The sequence below is a fragment of the Dermochelys coriacea genome, chromosome 22 (assembly GCF_009764565.3).
Source record: "Dermochelys coriacea isolate rDerCor1 chromosome 22, rDerCor1.pri.v4, whole genome shotgun sequence".
Lineage (NCBI taxonomy): Eukaryota > Metazoa > Chordata > Testudines > Dermochelyidae > Dermochelys > Dermochelys coriacea.
This window is the reverse complement of record NC_050089.1, coordinates 5,832,883-5,850,333: the sequence shown is the minus strand read 5'-3', so window position 1 is coordinate 5,850,333 and position 17,451 is coordinate 5,832,883. Positions and strand designations below refer to the sequence as shown.

Below are 17,451 nucleotides of genomic sequence, written 5' to 3'. Positions count from 1 at the left end.
ACTTCTGCTTGTCATTTGCACCTGCTCCTAGGGGGCAGTAGTACAAGGTGAACACAGCCATTGGAAACATTCTGGACCAGAATCCCATTTACACTAAGGCTCCTTTGCACTGCTCTGGAATTTTCATCCACTTTAAGACCCTTTTACACAGCCGGAGCAATGTAAAGCGACCTTAGTGAAAATGGGAATCGGGCCCTTCATCTTTCACTTTGACACAGCTGTTTACAAAGCGTGACAATAAAACAGGCCTCAACACCAAACCCTGCAGAATTCCTTTCAATGTTTGGCATAGAGTAAAAGGACTCCTGTCTTTGGAAGGACAAATATAGTCCACTCAGAGAGATAAGAATGAGCCTTACTCATTCCCACTTATACAGTCACAATCCACAATATCCAACATTTTTGACAGATCGACAGAGACAGCACTAGGAACCACAACCCCATGAGCACGGCCTGTCCCTCAGAACAAACACAAGCATGGAGACACTAGACTTGTCAGCATTCAAGTGCTATAAATAGACACATTTGGGAACATACTTTGAATTCTGCAGAAAATAATTGCATTCGGAGAAATCTTGGGAAGCACTGAATATAAAAAGGATCAATATTTTGGATTAAAAAAAAACAGGAACTCTCTCTCCTACTTAAAGGCACATAACATGAAATGGAGAAAGTCAGGGTTAAAAGTCATAATTTACAAAGCAAATGCCCTGACCTTTGTTGCTGATAACTCCTTACAAGAATCGTAGAAATGTAGGGTTTGAAGGGAACTTGAAAGGTCATTTAGTCTATTCCCCCATCCCAAGGTAGAACCAATTAAACCTATATTATTAGACCTGAAAGAATTTACAAGCCTACCTCATTTTTTATCATGTATGTTGTATACCTTTTGTACTTTGTACTTCACTCAGCTCAGACAACGGAAACAAAATATAATCCTTATCATGCTGGAACCTGATCTGCAAATGCTTAAGCATAACTTTACTCACATGAGTAGTCCCTTAAACTCAATGGCCTTACGTGAGTAAAGTCACATGCAAGTAGGTGTGCAGGGTTGGGCCCTTTCTAAATTATTCTCTAGTCAACTTCACTTGCTTGTTCTCATGTGATTTTCAACAATATAGGCTTTGATAGATAGAAACATAGTTATAATATTTCTTGTTATAACATTGTTTAACAACAGCCAAGTGCTGCAACATTTGGGTTTCAAGCACTGTAAGAGATGTCTAAATCTGAACAACAAAATGGGTCCATTAAAATTTAAAAAAATTAATCTATCAGTCTGAGTCTTCATAAAAACTTTTGTTGTAACATGACTTAAATATAGGTGTGAAACTACCTTATAATGTGACTTAAGTGTTTACAATGAAAGCGTGATTCAAATTGACTCATTGAGGCACTGATCCAACTCATATTTTATTGACTTCAGTAGGCGTGGAATTGAGTCATTCTTAATAAAACAATCCATCAGTTGTTCTTCACCCTCATCCCAAACTCTGTTCCGTCATTAATTATTGTTCTATAATGTATTGCAATGAAGCAAAACCAGCTATTCCAATTCTAACACAGTCCCCTACTACTCAATGGCCAAATTTGCTATTAGAGAGAGCAGGTGGGTGAGACAATATCTTACTTCTTTTTGGTGAGTCGGGCAAGCTTTTGATCTTGCACAGAGCTCTTCTTCAGATCTGTGTAAACTCCAAACAGAAGTTGTCTCTCACCAACAGAAGTTGGTCCAATAATAGATATTACCTCACCCACCTTCTCTCTGTAATATCCTGGGACCAACACAGCTACACCAACACTGCAAGCTTCACTGTTATCAAGTGATCTAAAACAAATCTGCTAGTGAAAAGCAAGTAAAAAGGACATCAGTCTGCAATTATCTACAGTTCCTTCTATGACCCTCCTGCTTTATAGAATATTGCAAATATCAAGTATTCCAGCATTCAGTCCTCAGAAAATAAAAAGTATTGCAAGTGTTAAGGTAAAATGGGAGTTTTGAACAAAAACAGATGGAAGGATAAAGACAGGTGTGTTTGTAAAATATTCATGGAAATGCTCGGCAATAAAACAGGAGATTATTCATTATTATTCTAGGTTTCAATGAGATTTTTCTCATCTTTTATTGCTTGTGAATAAGGGCAAACTCTGACATACAATCTTCCTAATATATTTCAATATAGCTTTGTGGCTACATTTTAAGCTCTTCCATATAAGTACGTTAGTACAATGAATCGTATCCAGGGATCAACCTTATTAGTCTTAAAAGATCTCCTAAGTAATCACAAACATTTCTTTGCCTTGCAGAACACCTCTCTCAAGCAACCCATCCTTGTGTGTTTACTTAAAAGAGGTTTTATTATATATATGTGTAGTATACAAGGAATAGGCTCCCGTATGCCTAAAGAAATAGAATCCTGTTCCCTCTTCTGCTTTAATAGTGAAGATTAAAGATGATCAGGATTTTTTGGATGAATCCATTGAAATCAAGGAATTTCATCATTTGAAGATATGGCCCTGAGTATCATATTATTTTTGCCATGCGTAATCTGGAATATAAAATGTTCTATTAATATATGGATCCCTAAAAATGCAGGGCTTCTTCCCCAACACAGCAGTGTGAGTGAAGTACTGTACTTGGACTAGGTTTATATTGAAAGCTCTCTTATTTTTAAAGAAATCTGTAAATAGTGTAACAACACTACATGACATACCCAGAAAATGTAGGAGCTGATTGATTTTAATGGGACTGCTCATCCAAGTAAAAACTGTCAACTAATTACATGAGTAAAAAATACAAATGTGGTAAAGTTCTGCAAACTAGAACACACACACTCACACACTCAGATTTCAGAGTAGCAGCCGTGTTAGTCTGTATTCGCAAAAAGAAAAGGAGTACTTGTGGCACCTTAGAGACTAACAAATTTATTAGAGCATAAGCTTTCGTGAGCTACAGCTCACTTCATCGGATGCAGAGTTATTGTTAGGGTGTTTTCCAAGCCTCAGAGACAAAAACATTTGAAATTTTTCCATCAAAACTTTTTTCGTGAAAAAATGTCTCTTTTTCAATGAAACAAAAGTTTTGCTGAAAATGTCCATTTTTGTCCCCCCAAAATGGGCTTTCATAAAAAAACCTTGAAACCCGAAAATAAGCCTTTTTGTTAATTTGCGGATTGTGGTTTTTAGACCCATAACATTTCAAAGAAAAGCTGACAAACATTTTTTTCAATCAAGGTTTTTCCAGAGGAGAAAATACAAATCATTTCCCAGCCATCTCTAATAATGGACACAATCCTGGTATCCCGGAAAAACTGTCATTGACTTCACTGAGAGCAAATTCCCTTATTGCAATATATATATATACATACACCACACAGCTATGCGGAGGTACATATAGAATAAATGTTGTTATGGTCTAAAAGAAAATAATTTGGGGTAGATAACTTAGCAAGATTCTGAATTGTCATCTCATGTTGGAGGGAGAGGGGAATCGTCACAAGAAGCAACTATATTTCTTCAAAAATAAAGAGCTTGGCCCTCCTGCTGCTACAGCTTACACTTTACACTGGTGTAACTTCACTGACTTTATTGGAGTTGCTCCTGATTTACACAAGGGAAGCGGAGAGCAAAATCAAACCCTTTGTGTGACCCCTGGTCTATATTAAACTCAATATCCACCTAAATACTTAAATGGCCTCCTCACCATACCATGTTTTTGATTACCCAGCGTTCCTTAGAGCTGCATTCTGTCCATTAGGGATGGTGGAAAGGATTCAGTTAATAAATGAAAATGGACGGTAAAATGAGGGGAAGAAGAAAAATATTAAATATTTACTTTGTGAGCCCAGATCGTAATACTAGAATTTTTCAAAGATGCCACTAAAACAAAACTTTTTAGTCAATTTCACATTGACCCACAAGAAGCTTCTCAGCTAGACCCTGCTCAGTTGCTAGGAACTGAAGCACGCTCAGAATAAAAGCCACCCGGAGGCAGAAATACACAATAGGAATCCACCTCTGGTGTTTTCCTGAATGCAAACACTTACAAGACCTCAGGATAATGTTCTATACTTAAGCCTGCTCTGAAACACATTCTTCACACTCAGACAACATGTGTGAACGATGAAGCACACGGTTCTATGAAAACATTCCTATCAGGCCTGGAAACTAAAAGCAAAGCACACGAGGGACAGTCATCTGTATCGATGTTGAACGGTATGGGTGGATATCAGTTGAGGTCATTTCCATGGGACCTTATCCTGCTCTCCCTTATACCACTGTATTGTAGTGTATTCCATCGATTTAGACCCGCTTTCCTCTGGTGTACATGTTAGCAGAATCAGGCCCTATGTCCTGTTTCTAGCTAATTCAGTTGAAACAGGTAAAGATCGACAGCCCTCAGTGAAACCAGTACCTCCCTACACTTGTATATGCTACCAGCCTCCACAACCCAGCTGGAGGGACTCTTCATGTTTTCACTTTGATGGGAAGGTTGTTTTTGAAGACCCCTGGCCCGACCCAGCGTGCAGCCCAGACGCTCATGGAAATCAGGGAACTCTTGGGGCTGTGCAAGGAAATCAGAGTCCAGTCCCTTTGTGGGCCAGATTCAGCTCTCAGTTTCACCCATGCAGCCCCTCTGAGTAGAGCCGAATGCTTGTATCTAAATGTACAGAAATCAAGGAGGCTGCACAGTTAGTAACCATGAGCAGAGTGTGGCCCCCCTCTCAACACGCATCAGCACTGGTTAATAAACATGTACAATGAATACATCTAGTAATCTGTTTGCAGTATTCAGCTGCTAATTGTCAAGGGCCCATTCTACACATTATATTTCTACTGTATATTGCCTGCAATAGCATATAACCATACCTCACTTATACAGTTTTCAATGAGGACAAAAGACACAAAGGTATCTGAAAGTCATCACAGATTCCAGAACCCTTCTCCACCATTCAAGCCCCCTAAATTAACCCTCACCGCGGCTGATGGCCGCGTCCTTCCTGAATTCAAAACTTTTGAGATGTTCATTCTGTGGTGCCTGCATTTTACAGACGCCCACAAAACACCACCAATAAAAATTAATAAAATACTATGTGCCATATCACACCATCAGTTTTCAAACAGAGTGCTCCATTGAGTCCAATGGGATGTTCTATTTAAAAATCCCTGGTACATAGGGTCACCAGATAGCAAATGTGAAAAAAGAGGGGCACTTTTTCGGGGGGACAGGGGGTTATAGTTGCATATATAAGACAAAGCCCCTAATATCAGGACATCTGGTCACCCTACTGGCACATGACTCTAAGGTAATACACTGAAAATACCCTTGGGTGGGCTCAGGTAGTACTCAGTCAAGTTTTTAAGCAAACGTGTTGGCCAAGTGAAAATCTTGGCTTACTTATGTCTGTGCTTATTTTTCACACAGTGACACAAAAGTGACATAGTATAGGGCTCCTTTGTAATGCTGAATCATACTTAACCACAACTGGATTGAACTTTGATTGCTTCCCATGTTGTCGTCCTATTTCCTCTTCCCTTGATGTGTTTGGCACTGTTTTATTCCAGGCAGTTTTCCCTTTTGTTAGTTACTTTATTCATTATTATTAGCAATGGGCTAAAGCTACAAAATTCAGGTTTGGATTCAAATTTTAGACACCTCAAAATTTGGAGTTGTTCAGATCTGGGATTTTCTGTTCAGTTTCAGCAGAAAGAGAAGGGCCATTTGCAATATGCAGACCCCCTATTCAGCTTTGAATCTCAGACACTGTCAAAGGCTGAGTGTATTCAGATCTGAAACATTGGCTCAGGCCCTTCTCTAAATATTTAATTATTGTTATCATTAGCCAACTCATTATTTTCTTTCATGTGTCATATTTTGGCATTTGCCACTTTATAAATTATTTTTTCTGCTGCAGATATACAGAACATATATGTCTAGGCACCCTGAAGCACGCCAAGCTCTTTAAAATTATTGTTAGGGACTGATCCTCAGTCGTTATAGGTTGACACAACTCCACTGAAGTCTACAGAGTTATGCCGATTTACACTAGCTGAGGATCTGGCTTCTCTTTGGTATAATAATTGCATCAGTACTTTTTCCTGCCAAACTTTGATTTATGCTCGACAGGAAGATGTTTGTCTTTTGAGATTCTGACAAAGCTCAAGCTTTTCTTAGGTTATTACTGAAAGGCAAAACAATGTGTGCATGGATGGTTCGGAAAAGAGTCTTATGGCAAAGTCTAGCCTTTATGATTTTCTCAAGAAAAATTACAATGTTTGGATATGCTGATATATCTCACTGTATATTAACATGGATGTATCATACAGTCCTCCCTACATTGTAAAGTATTTCTTCAAGTGCCTTACTAATATTAGGAATATTTAGGAACGATTTTTAGGATTATCTTAATAAAAGATCCAGAGTGATCTGGAGACTTGAGAAATAATTATTCATATTTTTTCCAGGGTTACTGTTTTCTTTTGAATTTTGTCTTTACTGTTTGACATCAATCAATAGGATTTTATTTGCCGTTGTAACTGAAACTGACAGATAAAATGTTTTTTAAAAAGAGAGACTTGTTTTCTTGTTTGCATCACTGTACAAGAAGAAAGTGACAGCAATATCAGTTCCTGTTCGCAGAATCTTTTATAGATGTTGAACTCGAGACAATCTGATGAAGTCTGCTCCTGCTGCTGTTTTGGGGCTATATTAACAAAATTGATGATTTTGGCCTCTCTCTCTGGTTTTTAGTTCTGGACAGACAGAGTTGTGTTATACTCCTATGATGGCAATTCAATCCCTGTTGAAGATGCATGACTGGCAGGAGCTTTGGTGTACTCAGGTGTAAATTAGACTGATAGAAGGTATTACCCACAGCTTTACATTTGTTTTATTTAACTAGATTAATACAGCTGTTATGTTTCAGATAATAGGCTTTGGATGGAAGGGGATCTCATTTTTCTCCACACTTTGATACACATGCTGTATCCATTCCCCTTTCCTTTCCCACAGTTCCCTGCTCTCCCTCAGGAACTCCGTAACAGTATCCCTTCAATTAAAAGGAAAAGGTCTGGCTAAACATTAGCCCAACACAATTGGTTTCCACCCTGATTTTAAATAGTGTCCCAGATCAAATTCAAAGTGGAGTTAGCTTGTCCCTTCCTAGGCTTTTTCAACCCAGACCACATGGTATTTCATATTGCTCTGCTATCATTGGTCATAACCTGAGCTGTGTTAAGACAGAAGAAATCTACTTTCACTGTGTGGTTTCTTAAAAGTTGACAAGCCTGACAGAAGTTCAGGAATATCAAAGTTCATGCTTTGCTACATAAGCCCACAACTTCCCATAGGATCCAACATTTACAGATGCCCTGTAGTTTAATCCACATACCAAAAAGAGAGAAAAGAAAACAGAAGCCCAGAAAGCTTTAACCTGGGCCTCTCCCTATCTCCCTTAGGGAAAGATGTCAAACAACTATTCAAGTTTCCAATAGGTTTTACATTAGAGAGTCATAATTCTCAAGTCTCTGGTAAAAATATATATATATATAGAACTGAGTCATGTTTCTACTGAAATCAACGGAAAGTATCAGTTCAGTGGGAGCAGAATAAAGCTGGGAAAGTCACCTTTGGAGGCATGCTGTCCCATTGATATCTATCAAGGAGGATAACTAGGAGAGGATTGACATTTTCAAAAGGGCCGAAGGAGATTTAGGAGTTTAAGGCCTTGTCTATACACAAAAGTTGTAGCACTTTTACTATTCCAATATAGCTAAAATGGTACAACTCCCATCAATGTGGATGCAGTTATAGAAGTGCTTATACTAGAATAGCATTCCCATACAGGCAGGCAAATAAACGATACCAGCGAAAGGCACCTTGTTACCAATATAACCTGCGTCCACGCTAGGGATTGTATCAGTGTAACTACTTCAATTAAAAAAAAATAAAAGCGTACCCCTAACTGAAATAGTTATCCTAATACAAAAACTGTGTGTAGACCAAGCTTCTAAGTCATCAGGGCATTTCGAAAACTTTACTCAAGTTCTGATGAGCAACAGTACAGATGTTATGGGAGATGGAATACATAGAGTAGGCAAACACAATGAATGCCCTGCAAAGTCAGCTTTGATGAACTGAAATGGAGGCCTGACACAAGGCTCTTGGGGTTCTTTTATATTCAACAAACCCAGTGAATGTAAATAGTTTAGAGGCTGCGTAGAGTAAATACTATTTGTTTTTATTACTATTTAATATCAGGGACTCCAGGGATAACATTTTGCTTTTAAGTATCTAACGCCCTGGCTTTTATTTTTGAAAGGATCCAACTTATTTTGAAGGGACCAATTCCAGGAAAACACGATGAAGTTACAGGTTGGCCCTAGAAACTGATACATCTTTAATTTCCAAACATTTACAGTATTGATCACCCCAAGAGCTAACCAGGTATCAAGTTTAATGATTGAAATCAAGATTAAAAAAAAAAGCCAATAAACAGGATAGAATTAATACAGGCTCATTCAAGCATATTTTTGTTTACTTAGATTTTTAAATATTATGCATTTTGATAATGGATTCCTACTCAGTTGGGAATGATATCTGAAGGTTTCTCTGACCTTCAAAATCATACAATAACAAAACCCCCAAAATAGAAAACTTTAAACAATAGAACTAAAGCAATTAATAAGTCAGGTTAATTAGTTAGTTGCTATATAATATGCAAAGGCCATTAAATGAACGAACAGGGATATTCTTACGGTCCGAGATATTAGAGTCCAAGAAGCTAGCATCAGAGAGCTATTAACAACCATCTGAAAAAATATTCCTCTTTATTAGGAATATATCATTTTTGGCATCTGATTATGGTGGATCTTAACCATCACATATAGTTGAACCTGGCTAACTATTTTGTGCTAAGTTATACACTTGTAGGGCCTTCTCTTTGCTTTTTGTCAACAAATGTCAGGCATTTACACTTCTGCAGAAAATTTATGTATACCATAATGGGTCTCTTTTATAGTGAAGTTATTCCCCCCTGCCCCTCCCAATTTTACGCTGGGCATGATCCAAACCCAACAGGAGTCTTTCCATTGACTTTAACAGGCTTAATCCCCCTCAACCAGAACTTCAGTCTGCCCCTTTTGGATACGTTGAATCGATTCAGAACTTTCATTTTCCTTCTCTAGCACACTCTGCAGGGTGAGTTCATTCTATGCTAACTCTTCTGCACATGTTAAATATTTAACTCTTGACCGTAGGCAAAAGAAAAATGTTTTCCCTTTGGTTTCCAGTGCTTCTAAGAGCTCTCTTCTGATCAGAAAGGGGCGATGTTGGATACCTGCGCTGCTTAGATACAAGACATTTTATATCATCAACCTGAGAGGGGACCTCAAACAAATTTTATAGGCCTATCTCCCTTAGCTAGCTTGGAGAGTAAATGCATCAAAATGTAAAAAGATAGCCAAGCAGTAAGGCAAATGCCACAGTGCTACCTTTTCTTTTGAAATGTTTGGTGTGGACTGTAGGTGATTATTTGATTTGCTTTATGGTTTTTTTTCCTTTCATCTTTATTTTATTTATGGGTTTAACGCCATTTCTTGGCCAATGACAGAATTTCCTCTCTCTTATACTAAAAGGATTCACATGACCTAAGTTTTTAACTGTAGCTATAAACCCATCGGTGGCTTACAGTTTGAAAGTGTGGACTATTGTAGCCACTTCTCTTATGGTTTTAATCCCACCAACAAATCCCTCCCAGTGCTTCTCAACCAATGAAACTTTATGAAGCATATTCCAGTAGAAACCAGAATCTTCAATCAACCTAGTCATGGCATAAATCAGATGGATTTGGGGCTATTAGCAGAATCCCTAGTGGAAATTCAATGAACTACTAAACACAAAAAGTAACAGGGTTTAAATAATTAGAACATATGTGTCATGATAGCATCATCCATGATCAGCGGCTAAGTTAGTTCATTTGACTATGAATTATTATCTCAGCCTTGCAAAACCAATGTTTTCCATAGCTGGCATGGAATCACCCATAAAAATACACTCAACCTTCCCAGGGGCTTGATGATAACGTAACAGCTAATGACCCTTTATTCATCCATCAAAATTAAATCAGAAGTGTTTACCCCAGATAAGCAGCTAAGTATTGTTTTATAATGCTGAGCTATTTTTACAGCCCTGTAAATTACTGGGTTATTGCCCCTCTGAAAGTCTTGGAGGATTTTTGGAAACCTACTGTCTTTTATGGTACTTCCCCTCTATGTAAAATAGAATTTTCCTACAGTGAAAATAGAAAAATCTTTACTCTGAGTGGAAAGTTTGTCTAGTCCAATTCCTGCATGACTGGAGTTAATGGGTGTTTTGCCATTAACACCAACATGGGCAGGATTGGCTCTCCGTAAGGATTTGAAGCCTGTACTCTGCTGTGCACTGGAGCCATTGGGGACTTTCATTCCACTTTCGCTATTGACGGAGTTTCACTGGCTAAACTGTAGCAGAGGATTAGCTGCAAAAAATCCCTTGCCAGTGGGATCTTGATTAATAACTATCCCTTCCACCAAAAGTATGTCAGTGGTTGGTTAAAAATCAAGCAGGAATCAATACGAGGAAATTTATTATGAATAGGAACTGCACTATAATCACCCTCCCTCCAAAAGGGAGATATAATTGACATTTTCTATGGTATTGGTCTCCAGCACCTTTCCTGACATTTAATTAATAATATTTTCAAATTGGGGTATTGAGGCGGGGGAGCTGTAGACCTTGCATGAACGAAATAAATCCCTATTTTTTAAAAAAAATAAAAATCTGTGTGTCAGACTGATATCACTTAAATCAAGTTTTACACCAGTATAATTTCATTCATATCAGTGAGGTTCCTCTTCATTTACTCCCAAGTAATTGAGAGAGGAATCAGGAGCCAAACTGTGGGGCATCAATCTGTAGGCACCACTCTTCACTGATTTCAGCAGAAACTTCTTGTATTTTCAGGTTCAGAACATGCCATGTATTTTTCACATCTGCATCACCAGGAATTGGTCCTTTAGAAACATTTTTTGAAATAACTTGGATTTTTTTTTAATTATCAGTTTTATCATTAGATTCTCCAAAGTTATAAATGTTTCTACTAAAAGCATGTGGGGAGGACACAGATTTTTGGGGAGAATAAAAGTCCAATGAGCCATCTAACTGCTTAGCGGTCTTGCAAACTTCACAGTGTCTTAGCGAGGAGAAAACTTTTCTGCCTATAATGTATCAGAAGAGTGACATTTATTTTGGGTGCACGCCCAACAAACTGCATCAGACTAATTTGTTTTCAAAAGCACATATGGCTCTGATTCTGCAAATCACTTCCACTGAAGGCATCCATCAGTTGAAGTGAGTGGGCTCCACAACCGTTCAGGGGTCTACTGGTGCAAATCTGTATATAGGATCTAGCCCTGTGTTTGTAACATGAACAGAATGTTTTCCATTTTCCCATTTGGTATGTCCTAACTTATTCCAAAGCTAATGGGAGATTTGGGTATCCAAATAATGCAAGATCAGGCCATTGAACAACAGTGGAACTATTATTACTAGGGCTATTATTATTATTTTATTATTATTATTATTTATTCGTGTTCCCACTGATGTCACTGACAATTTTATAAGTGACTTTATGAGCCTTGATCAGGGCTTTAATCCATTTCCTAGGGGGTATATATGTTCTGGATTTCCCCGTCCCCCCCAACCATTTATTTGTGGATGTTCCAGAGAGAGCTGAAGCTGGGTCTGTTGCAGAGGGAAGTAAATAGGGCGTCACTAGATATTTAGCAAACCACAGAAAAATACAGAGCGCAGAGGAAAGATGCATGGACTGGCTGAGGAATTTGTGACTGTTTTGGCCTGAGAGGAGATAGTTTAGGGGAAAGGGTTTCCCTTAGCTTCCCTGCTACAAATATGTCATTGTGCACGCAGAGTCCACACTGGGAAATAGAGCTACTTTATTGCCCCACCACCACACACACAAAAAAAGGGCTTTGCTTGCAAATCTTTTCTGTGCCCTCTCAGCTCCCCACCACACACTTGCTTGTTCCAATCCCAGGCGAAACCCTAGTGCCCAGGGTTCTTGCAGAGACAAAAATCCCTTCCCTTGTGGTGGCTGGGTGCTGCAAAATCTCAGGGAGCTTGGTGCCAGGGTCAGACACACACACACACACACCCCCCCAGATCCAGCCTTCCTGGGAGGTAGATGCAGAAGGGGAAGGGCGCGGGGAAGAGATGAGAAAATTCAAGCTCTTACCCGTACAGGAGTGCAGAGGTTTGGGTCTGACGATGAGGGAAGGGCAGACAGAGTAAAGGGAAAGTTTCTCAAAGTAATCGCAGGTCTCCTTGGCTAGGATCTCATCGATCATGAAAGTCTTGTAGCGCCTCCTGGCTGCCTTGAGCTGCCCCGGGGACGCGAGCCTGAGCTCGCCATGGCAGTGCATGGTGGAAGCCGCCGCTGGCTCAGCCTCCTTCCCCGAAGAGCGGCCCAGGCTGGAGGACGCCAGGGAAAGGAGCGAGCTCTCTCTCTCTCTCTCTGGGGAGCGGGGAGGGTCCCGGGGAGCGGAGCAGGGCTGCCACCGGGGGGGGGCCCACCCCAGTCGCGGTCTCTGCGGCTCGCCTGGCTTTGCAGGGGTGAGTGAGCGCTCTCCAGCGTGCGCTCGCTCGGCTGCTATATAAACCTCCCGATAAGCATCTCGCCGAGCCCTTTTTAGGACACTTCAGCTGTCAATCAGGGCAGCCTGCGGCTTCTCCTGCGCTCATCCCCTGCGCTCCATGCTTCCCCCAGCTCGCGGCTGGGAGGGTCCCGGGCGCACGGGCGCGCGCGCTCTATTTTAAGGGACCGGAGTGTGCTTTTAATTCGGCTTTGCCTTCTTACGCTGGAAAGGTGCCAGAGTGACTCCCCCCCCCCACCACCACTCCTCCCTGCAATTAGTTTGAGGCTTGAAAATTCAAGTAGCAATGTGGTCCATCAGGAAGTTATTAAGCACTTTGGAACAATTGTATACCGAGAGCAAATACACACCGGCGCTCTGAAATGTGTTGCAGAGAGAGAGAGAGAGAGAAGCTTCCTTAGCTTCAGAACAATTAACTACCGACTTTTCCGCCTTTGCACGAACTGTCTAAGAAATACTCGTTTGGGGGAATGTACTTGTGGGTTTATATTTGTGCACCCACCAACCCACAAATGAGTATTTCTTTACCGACAGTCCGTGTACAGGGAGAAAAAATAGAAAGTAATTAAGTGTTCTGAAGCTAATAGAGCTTTAAAAATGGCTAAACAATTAAGGAGTTTGCTGTTTTTGCAGCCAAGGGCTTGGAGTATTACACAGAGAAAACTATAGGTGTTCTGTATTGGAAACACTTTCTTCACTAATGCAGCATTAGTTGCTGTTGGGTTGTTTTCAGATGAGTTTCTGCCTGGCCGTTTTCTCTCCGCTGTTTATTGGATAACTTTGTGATCTTTGGAAATAGAGGTTTCCCCCCTAACGAGTAGTACTGAACACCTCGCTCCGGAGTATAAAGCTCACACAGATTAAAATGGAAAGAGATTCTTGGCAAATAGTGTCACTTTCATTGCTTGCAAGTGTTTTGCAGAAACTATTTTTTAGGGTTCCATAATTGTTCTTCTTAAGAGCTGCTCCTCATTTTCTCGTCTCCTTTTAAGCAATCGTGTCAATTCGCTTAATTCTAAAGATTATTAATTTTTCTTTGTTGTTTAATTTCAAATCCTTCTGGGCTTTCGTGCAATTTTCCTGCGGCTTGCAGAAGCCAAACCTTTCCTGATGACTTAGCTCTGATTTTTATTTCTCTGGTTTATGTTCACACTGTGTCAGTTATGTTCACACTGTGTCAATTCTTCCCGATTTGCAGGGAGAATCATTCTTGAGATAGGGATTTGTATTGCTTTTAGAAATGATCCCACGCCTCGTTTTGAACAGGAATTTTTCAGCACAAGAATTATTTGAATTACTTTTGACATCAATTGTTGGTTGATTCTGGTCTGTCCCTCATTAACTAAATTGCGTGAATCGACGAAATGATGCAAACAATTGTTAAATTAATTAAGAAAGTAGCTATATACTGAATTTTTCTAAGTATAGATGTATTATTAGATGTAATAAATACATTAATATATTCTACAAAACCGTATTGCTCCCTTTTTTATTTTCAAAGTAACGTTGACCTCTAAGGTAACAAACCATATATTTTAATTTTTAGAAAGTTGAGAAATTATAGATTTCGTGTTTGTTTGTGTTTGAAAGAGAAAAAACAATCTGTTCAGAGTCTTTAGCATGGAGTTTGTTTTGGTAACTTTTTGTTTGCTGTGGTTCCAGTTAAAAAACGTATATTGGAATCCTATTAAGACTGTCTTCCGTTTGATCAATATTTCTTTTTCCATTGCAAATAGTTTGGTTTTACGGTCTGTTTTGAGAACCATAAAAATAACATGTATATCCTTTCTAAACACTGTCAAAAATTGGAACAGCAAGCTCAGGGAAACAGACGACCTAATTTTGATGTTTTCTTCAAATACAGAGCAATTTTTTAAAATATATGGAAAGATACCTGTTTTTAAAAACCCCAATCAGCAATTTTTATAAATCAGAGAGAGAACATCATTAATCTTGTTCATTAAAAATGATTAGGAACGCATCAATAATTAAAATAAATAGTATTTTATTTACTATGCTTGGAACATACTTTTTTTTTTTTTGCTGCTGAGAAATTAAAGGTGATTACAGTAAACAGGAATTTAACTAAAATGGGAAGGGATGAGTTAAAAAAAAGTGTATTTTTAAATTGAAGAACTGTGGTTTAAATTGCTAAACCACCCCCGCCCCAAACCTCGAGAGATTAGATTATTTTATAGTAATAATAGCAATACTCAGTTTGTAATTCGAAAACAAACAGATTTTAATAACTACATTTTCAATGACAGGTTTCAGAGTAGCCGCCGTGTTAGTCTGTATCCGCAAAAAGAAAAGGAGGACTTGTGGCACCTTAGAGACTAACAAATTTATTTGAGCATAAGCTTTCGTGAGCTACTGATGCATCCGATGAAGTGAGCTGTAGCTCACGAAAGCTTATGCTCAAATAAATTTGTTAGTCGCTAAGGTGCCACAAGTCCTCCTTTTCTTTTAACCTAAAGCATGTTGTCTTTCCCAGCCCCCCTCACTTATTTAAGCTGCGGCCGGAGATGCTTCTGCAATCACACTCTGCCCTAATGTCTGATTTTAATGTAGCAGCCTTGTTCTCGGAACAGAGAGGGGGCTAGGAAAGGAGAAAAACCTAGCAGAGAGATAAAGCAGGAATGAGAGCAGTCACCTTTTACATGAGAGGTATCAGAGTAGCAGCCGTGTTAGTCTGTATTTGCAAAAAGAAAAGGAGGACTTGTGACACCTTAGAGACTAACAAATTTATTTGAGCATAAGCTTTCGTGAGCTACATTCGATGAAGTGAGCTGTAGCTCACGAAAGCTTATGCTCGAATAAATTGGTTAGTCTCTAAGGTGCCACAAGTCCTCCTCTTCTTTTTACATTTTCAATGCAACAGGTAACACAAATAATGGAAATAAAATATCTCACGATGACTTAAAGTGTCATAATAAATAGCGAACGTTTGCTGATCATAAATAAATAAATAAAGTCCTAAAGAAGTCAGGGTTTGAATCCTGAAACGGGAAAACCCCATAATATATGAAAGGAAATGGCGTCATGACACTTCCTTGCGTTTGCTGTGCGTTCTGTGTTTGTGGCTAGTAGCTGGAGACGGGCAATTTCCCCTTGCATTTCGGAGTGCATTGCTGGAGAGAAATAGCTTTAAGGGAAGCTGACAAGACACAGCAGAGAAATCTATGACATCTGCTAATTTTAGGGTGCAGGACAGATGCTGGGAGTGAAACAGCCTTTCATGAAATTGACAAGCTGCAAAGCAGAAATCTATTTCAGTGGAGCTGTCCCTCTTTACACCCAGCTGATTCAAGGACTTGGGTCCTTTATTGTCTGGTTTATTTCACTCCTGCATCTGAAAGTCTGGTTCCTGGTAGATCTGGAGCTGACACTTGGGTCTTCAGCAGGTTCTTATCAGCCACTCCAGGAGCCGCAAACTCCCCTGCTAGATCCCAGGGCGAGCTGAATTGGCAGATGGGATCAGTTCTCTGAAGTGCCCAAACGAACTTTGTTAATAATGAGAATTTTTTTTAAAAAGAAAAGAAAAAAAGGTTAGAGCAATAAGATGGGTTATGTGGAATGAAACACAGGCTGGCTGTCAATCATAAAAGGAGTGCTTTGGTCAGGAATAATCAGGGGTTTTGTTTCCAACATTAATGAAGTGGCTGGAAAAGCAAACATCTGCCAAAGAGACTCAAACCCCGCACAGCTGTTGGAGCCACCAAGCGTCTCCTGAAACAGGGCTGCCTGTCTGGTAACTCCTTCTCCCCTATTATTGCTTCACTCCCAAGAAATGGGGATGGAGGGGGAGGAGAAGGAAGGTGAAATGCATGCCATGGTGTGTGTGTGAGAGGGGAGGGAATTGGCTGTAATTTGAGGGGGGGCAGGATGGATACCTGTACTCTACAAAGGGCAGATCAGCCTGAGGTATAACAGCAACTGGTTGGGACTTCTGCATGTGCCCTTTTACTGGGGGGAGAAAGGACTTGGGGACAGTGTGGGTGTATAAAAATCCAGGGACTGGATCCTGCAGCCCCTTGTCTCCAATGGGAATTTTGTTTGTGCAAGGACAGAATCAGGGAAGAAATTGGCGAGAAGCTAAGCAAGTCCATATGCTTTCATGATGAAGACAAGAGAGCTAATCCCTGTGACAGGGCAGCACAAGCAAATTGTGCAAATAACAGTCACCCACCTCCGGAAAGACACTTTTAATGGAGAGAGGATGAGTGGCCTTGTGCTGCGGGCTGCAGCAGTCACGGGTTCTGTCTCCAGCTCTGGTGCCGGCTTGTTGTCTGACCTCAGTCCAGTTGTAGGACTTTTTGGACAAAACCAATGGCCTGACTCACTGTTGCCCTGTGCCTTCATTTACACCTGTGCAGAGCAGGTATCAAATAATAATACCAAGCTCTTAGATAGCACTTGTCATCAGTAGATCTCACAGCAGTTGGCAAAGTAAGTCAGAATTCTTAGCCCCATTTTACAGGTGGATTTTACAAATGCTATCTAGTCATAATGCACTGGCTTTGCACTGCTGTGAATGACTGCAGGAGGTGCAGGGCCTGAGAACCTTGAGTAACTCCAGCACTGCTGGACTGTTCATTTTAGACAGTGCACAGGAGCTCTGAGAAGGGTTAGATGCTGCATCCTGTCTACTCTAGGACTTCTCCTATTTGCTAACGCTGGTGCAGCAGCACAGAGGAAAAGGTTGCTTTCTCCCTGCCCCTGCCATGGCTAGTGAGG

General features: G+C 40.0%; 1 protein-coding gene across 1 annotated transcript in view; it reads right to left on the bottom strand.

The window, feature by feature from the left end:
- Nucleotides 1–12,847, bottom strand: part of BARX2 (BARX homeobox 2) — a 53,562-nt gene extending 40,715 nt beyond the window's left edge. Inside the window, exon 1 of the mRNA XM_038380808.2 lies at nt 12,297–12,847. Within this exon, the coding sequence (XP_038236736.1) occupies nt 12,297–12,483 (187 nt within the window). The 5' untranslated portion in view covers nt 12,484–12,847. The remainder of the gene's footprint in view (nt 1–12,296) is intronic.
- Nucleotides 12,848–17,451: the final 4,604 nt, after the last annotated feature.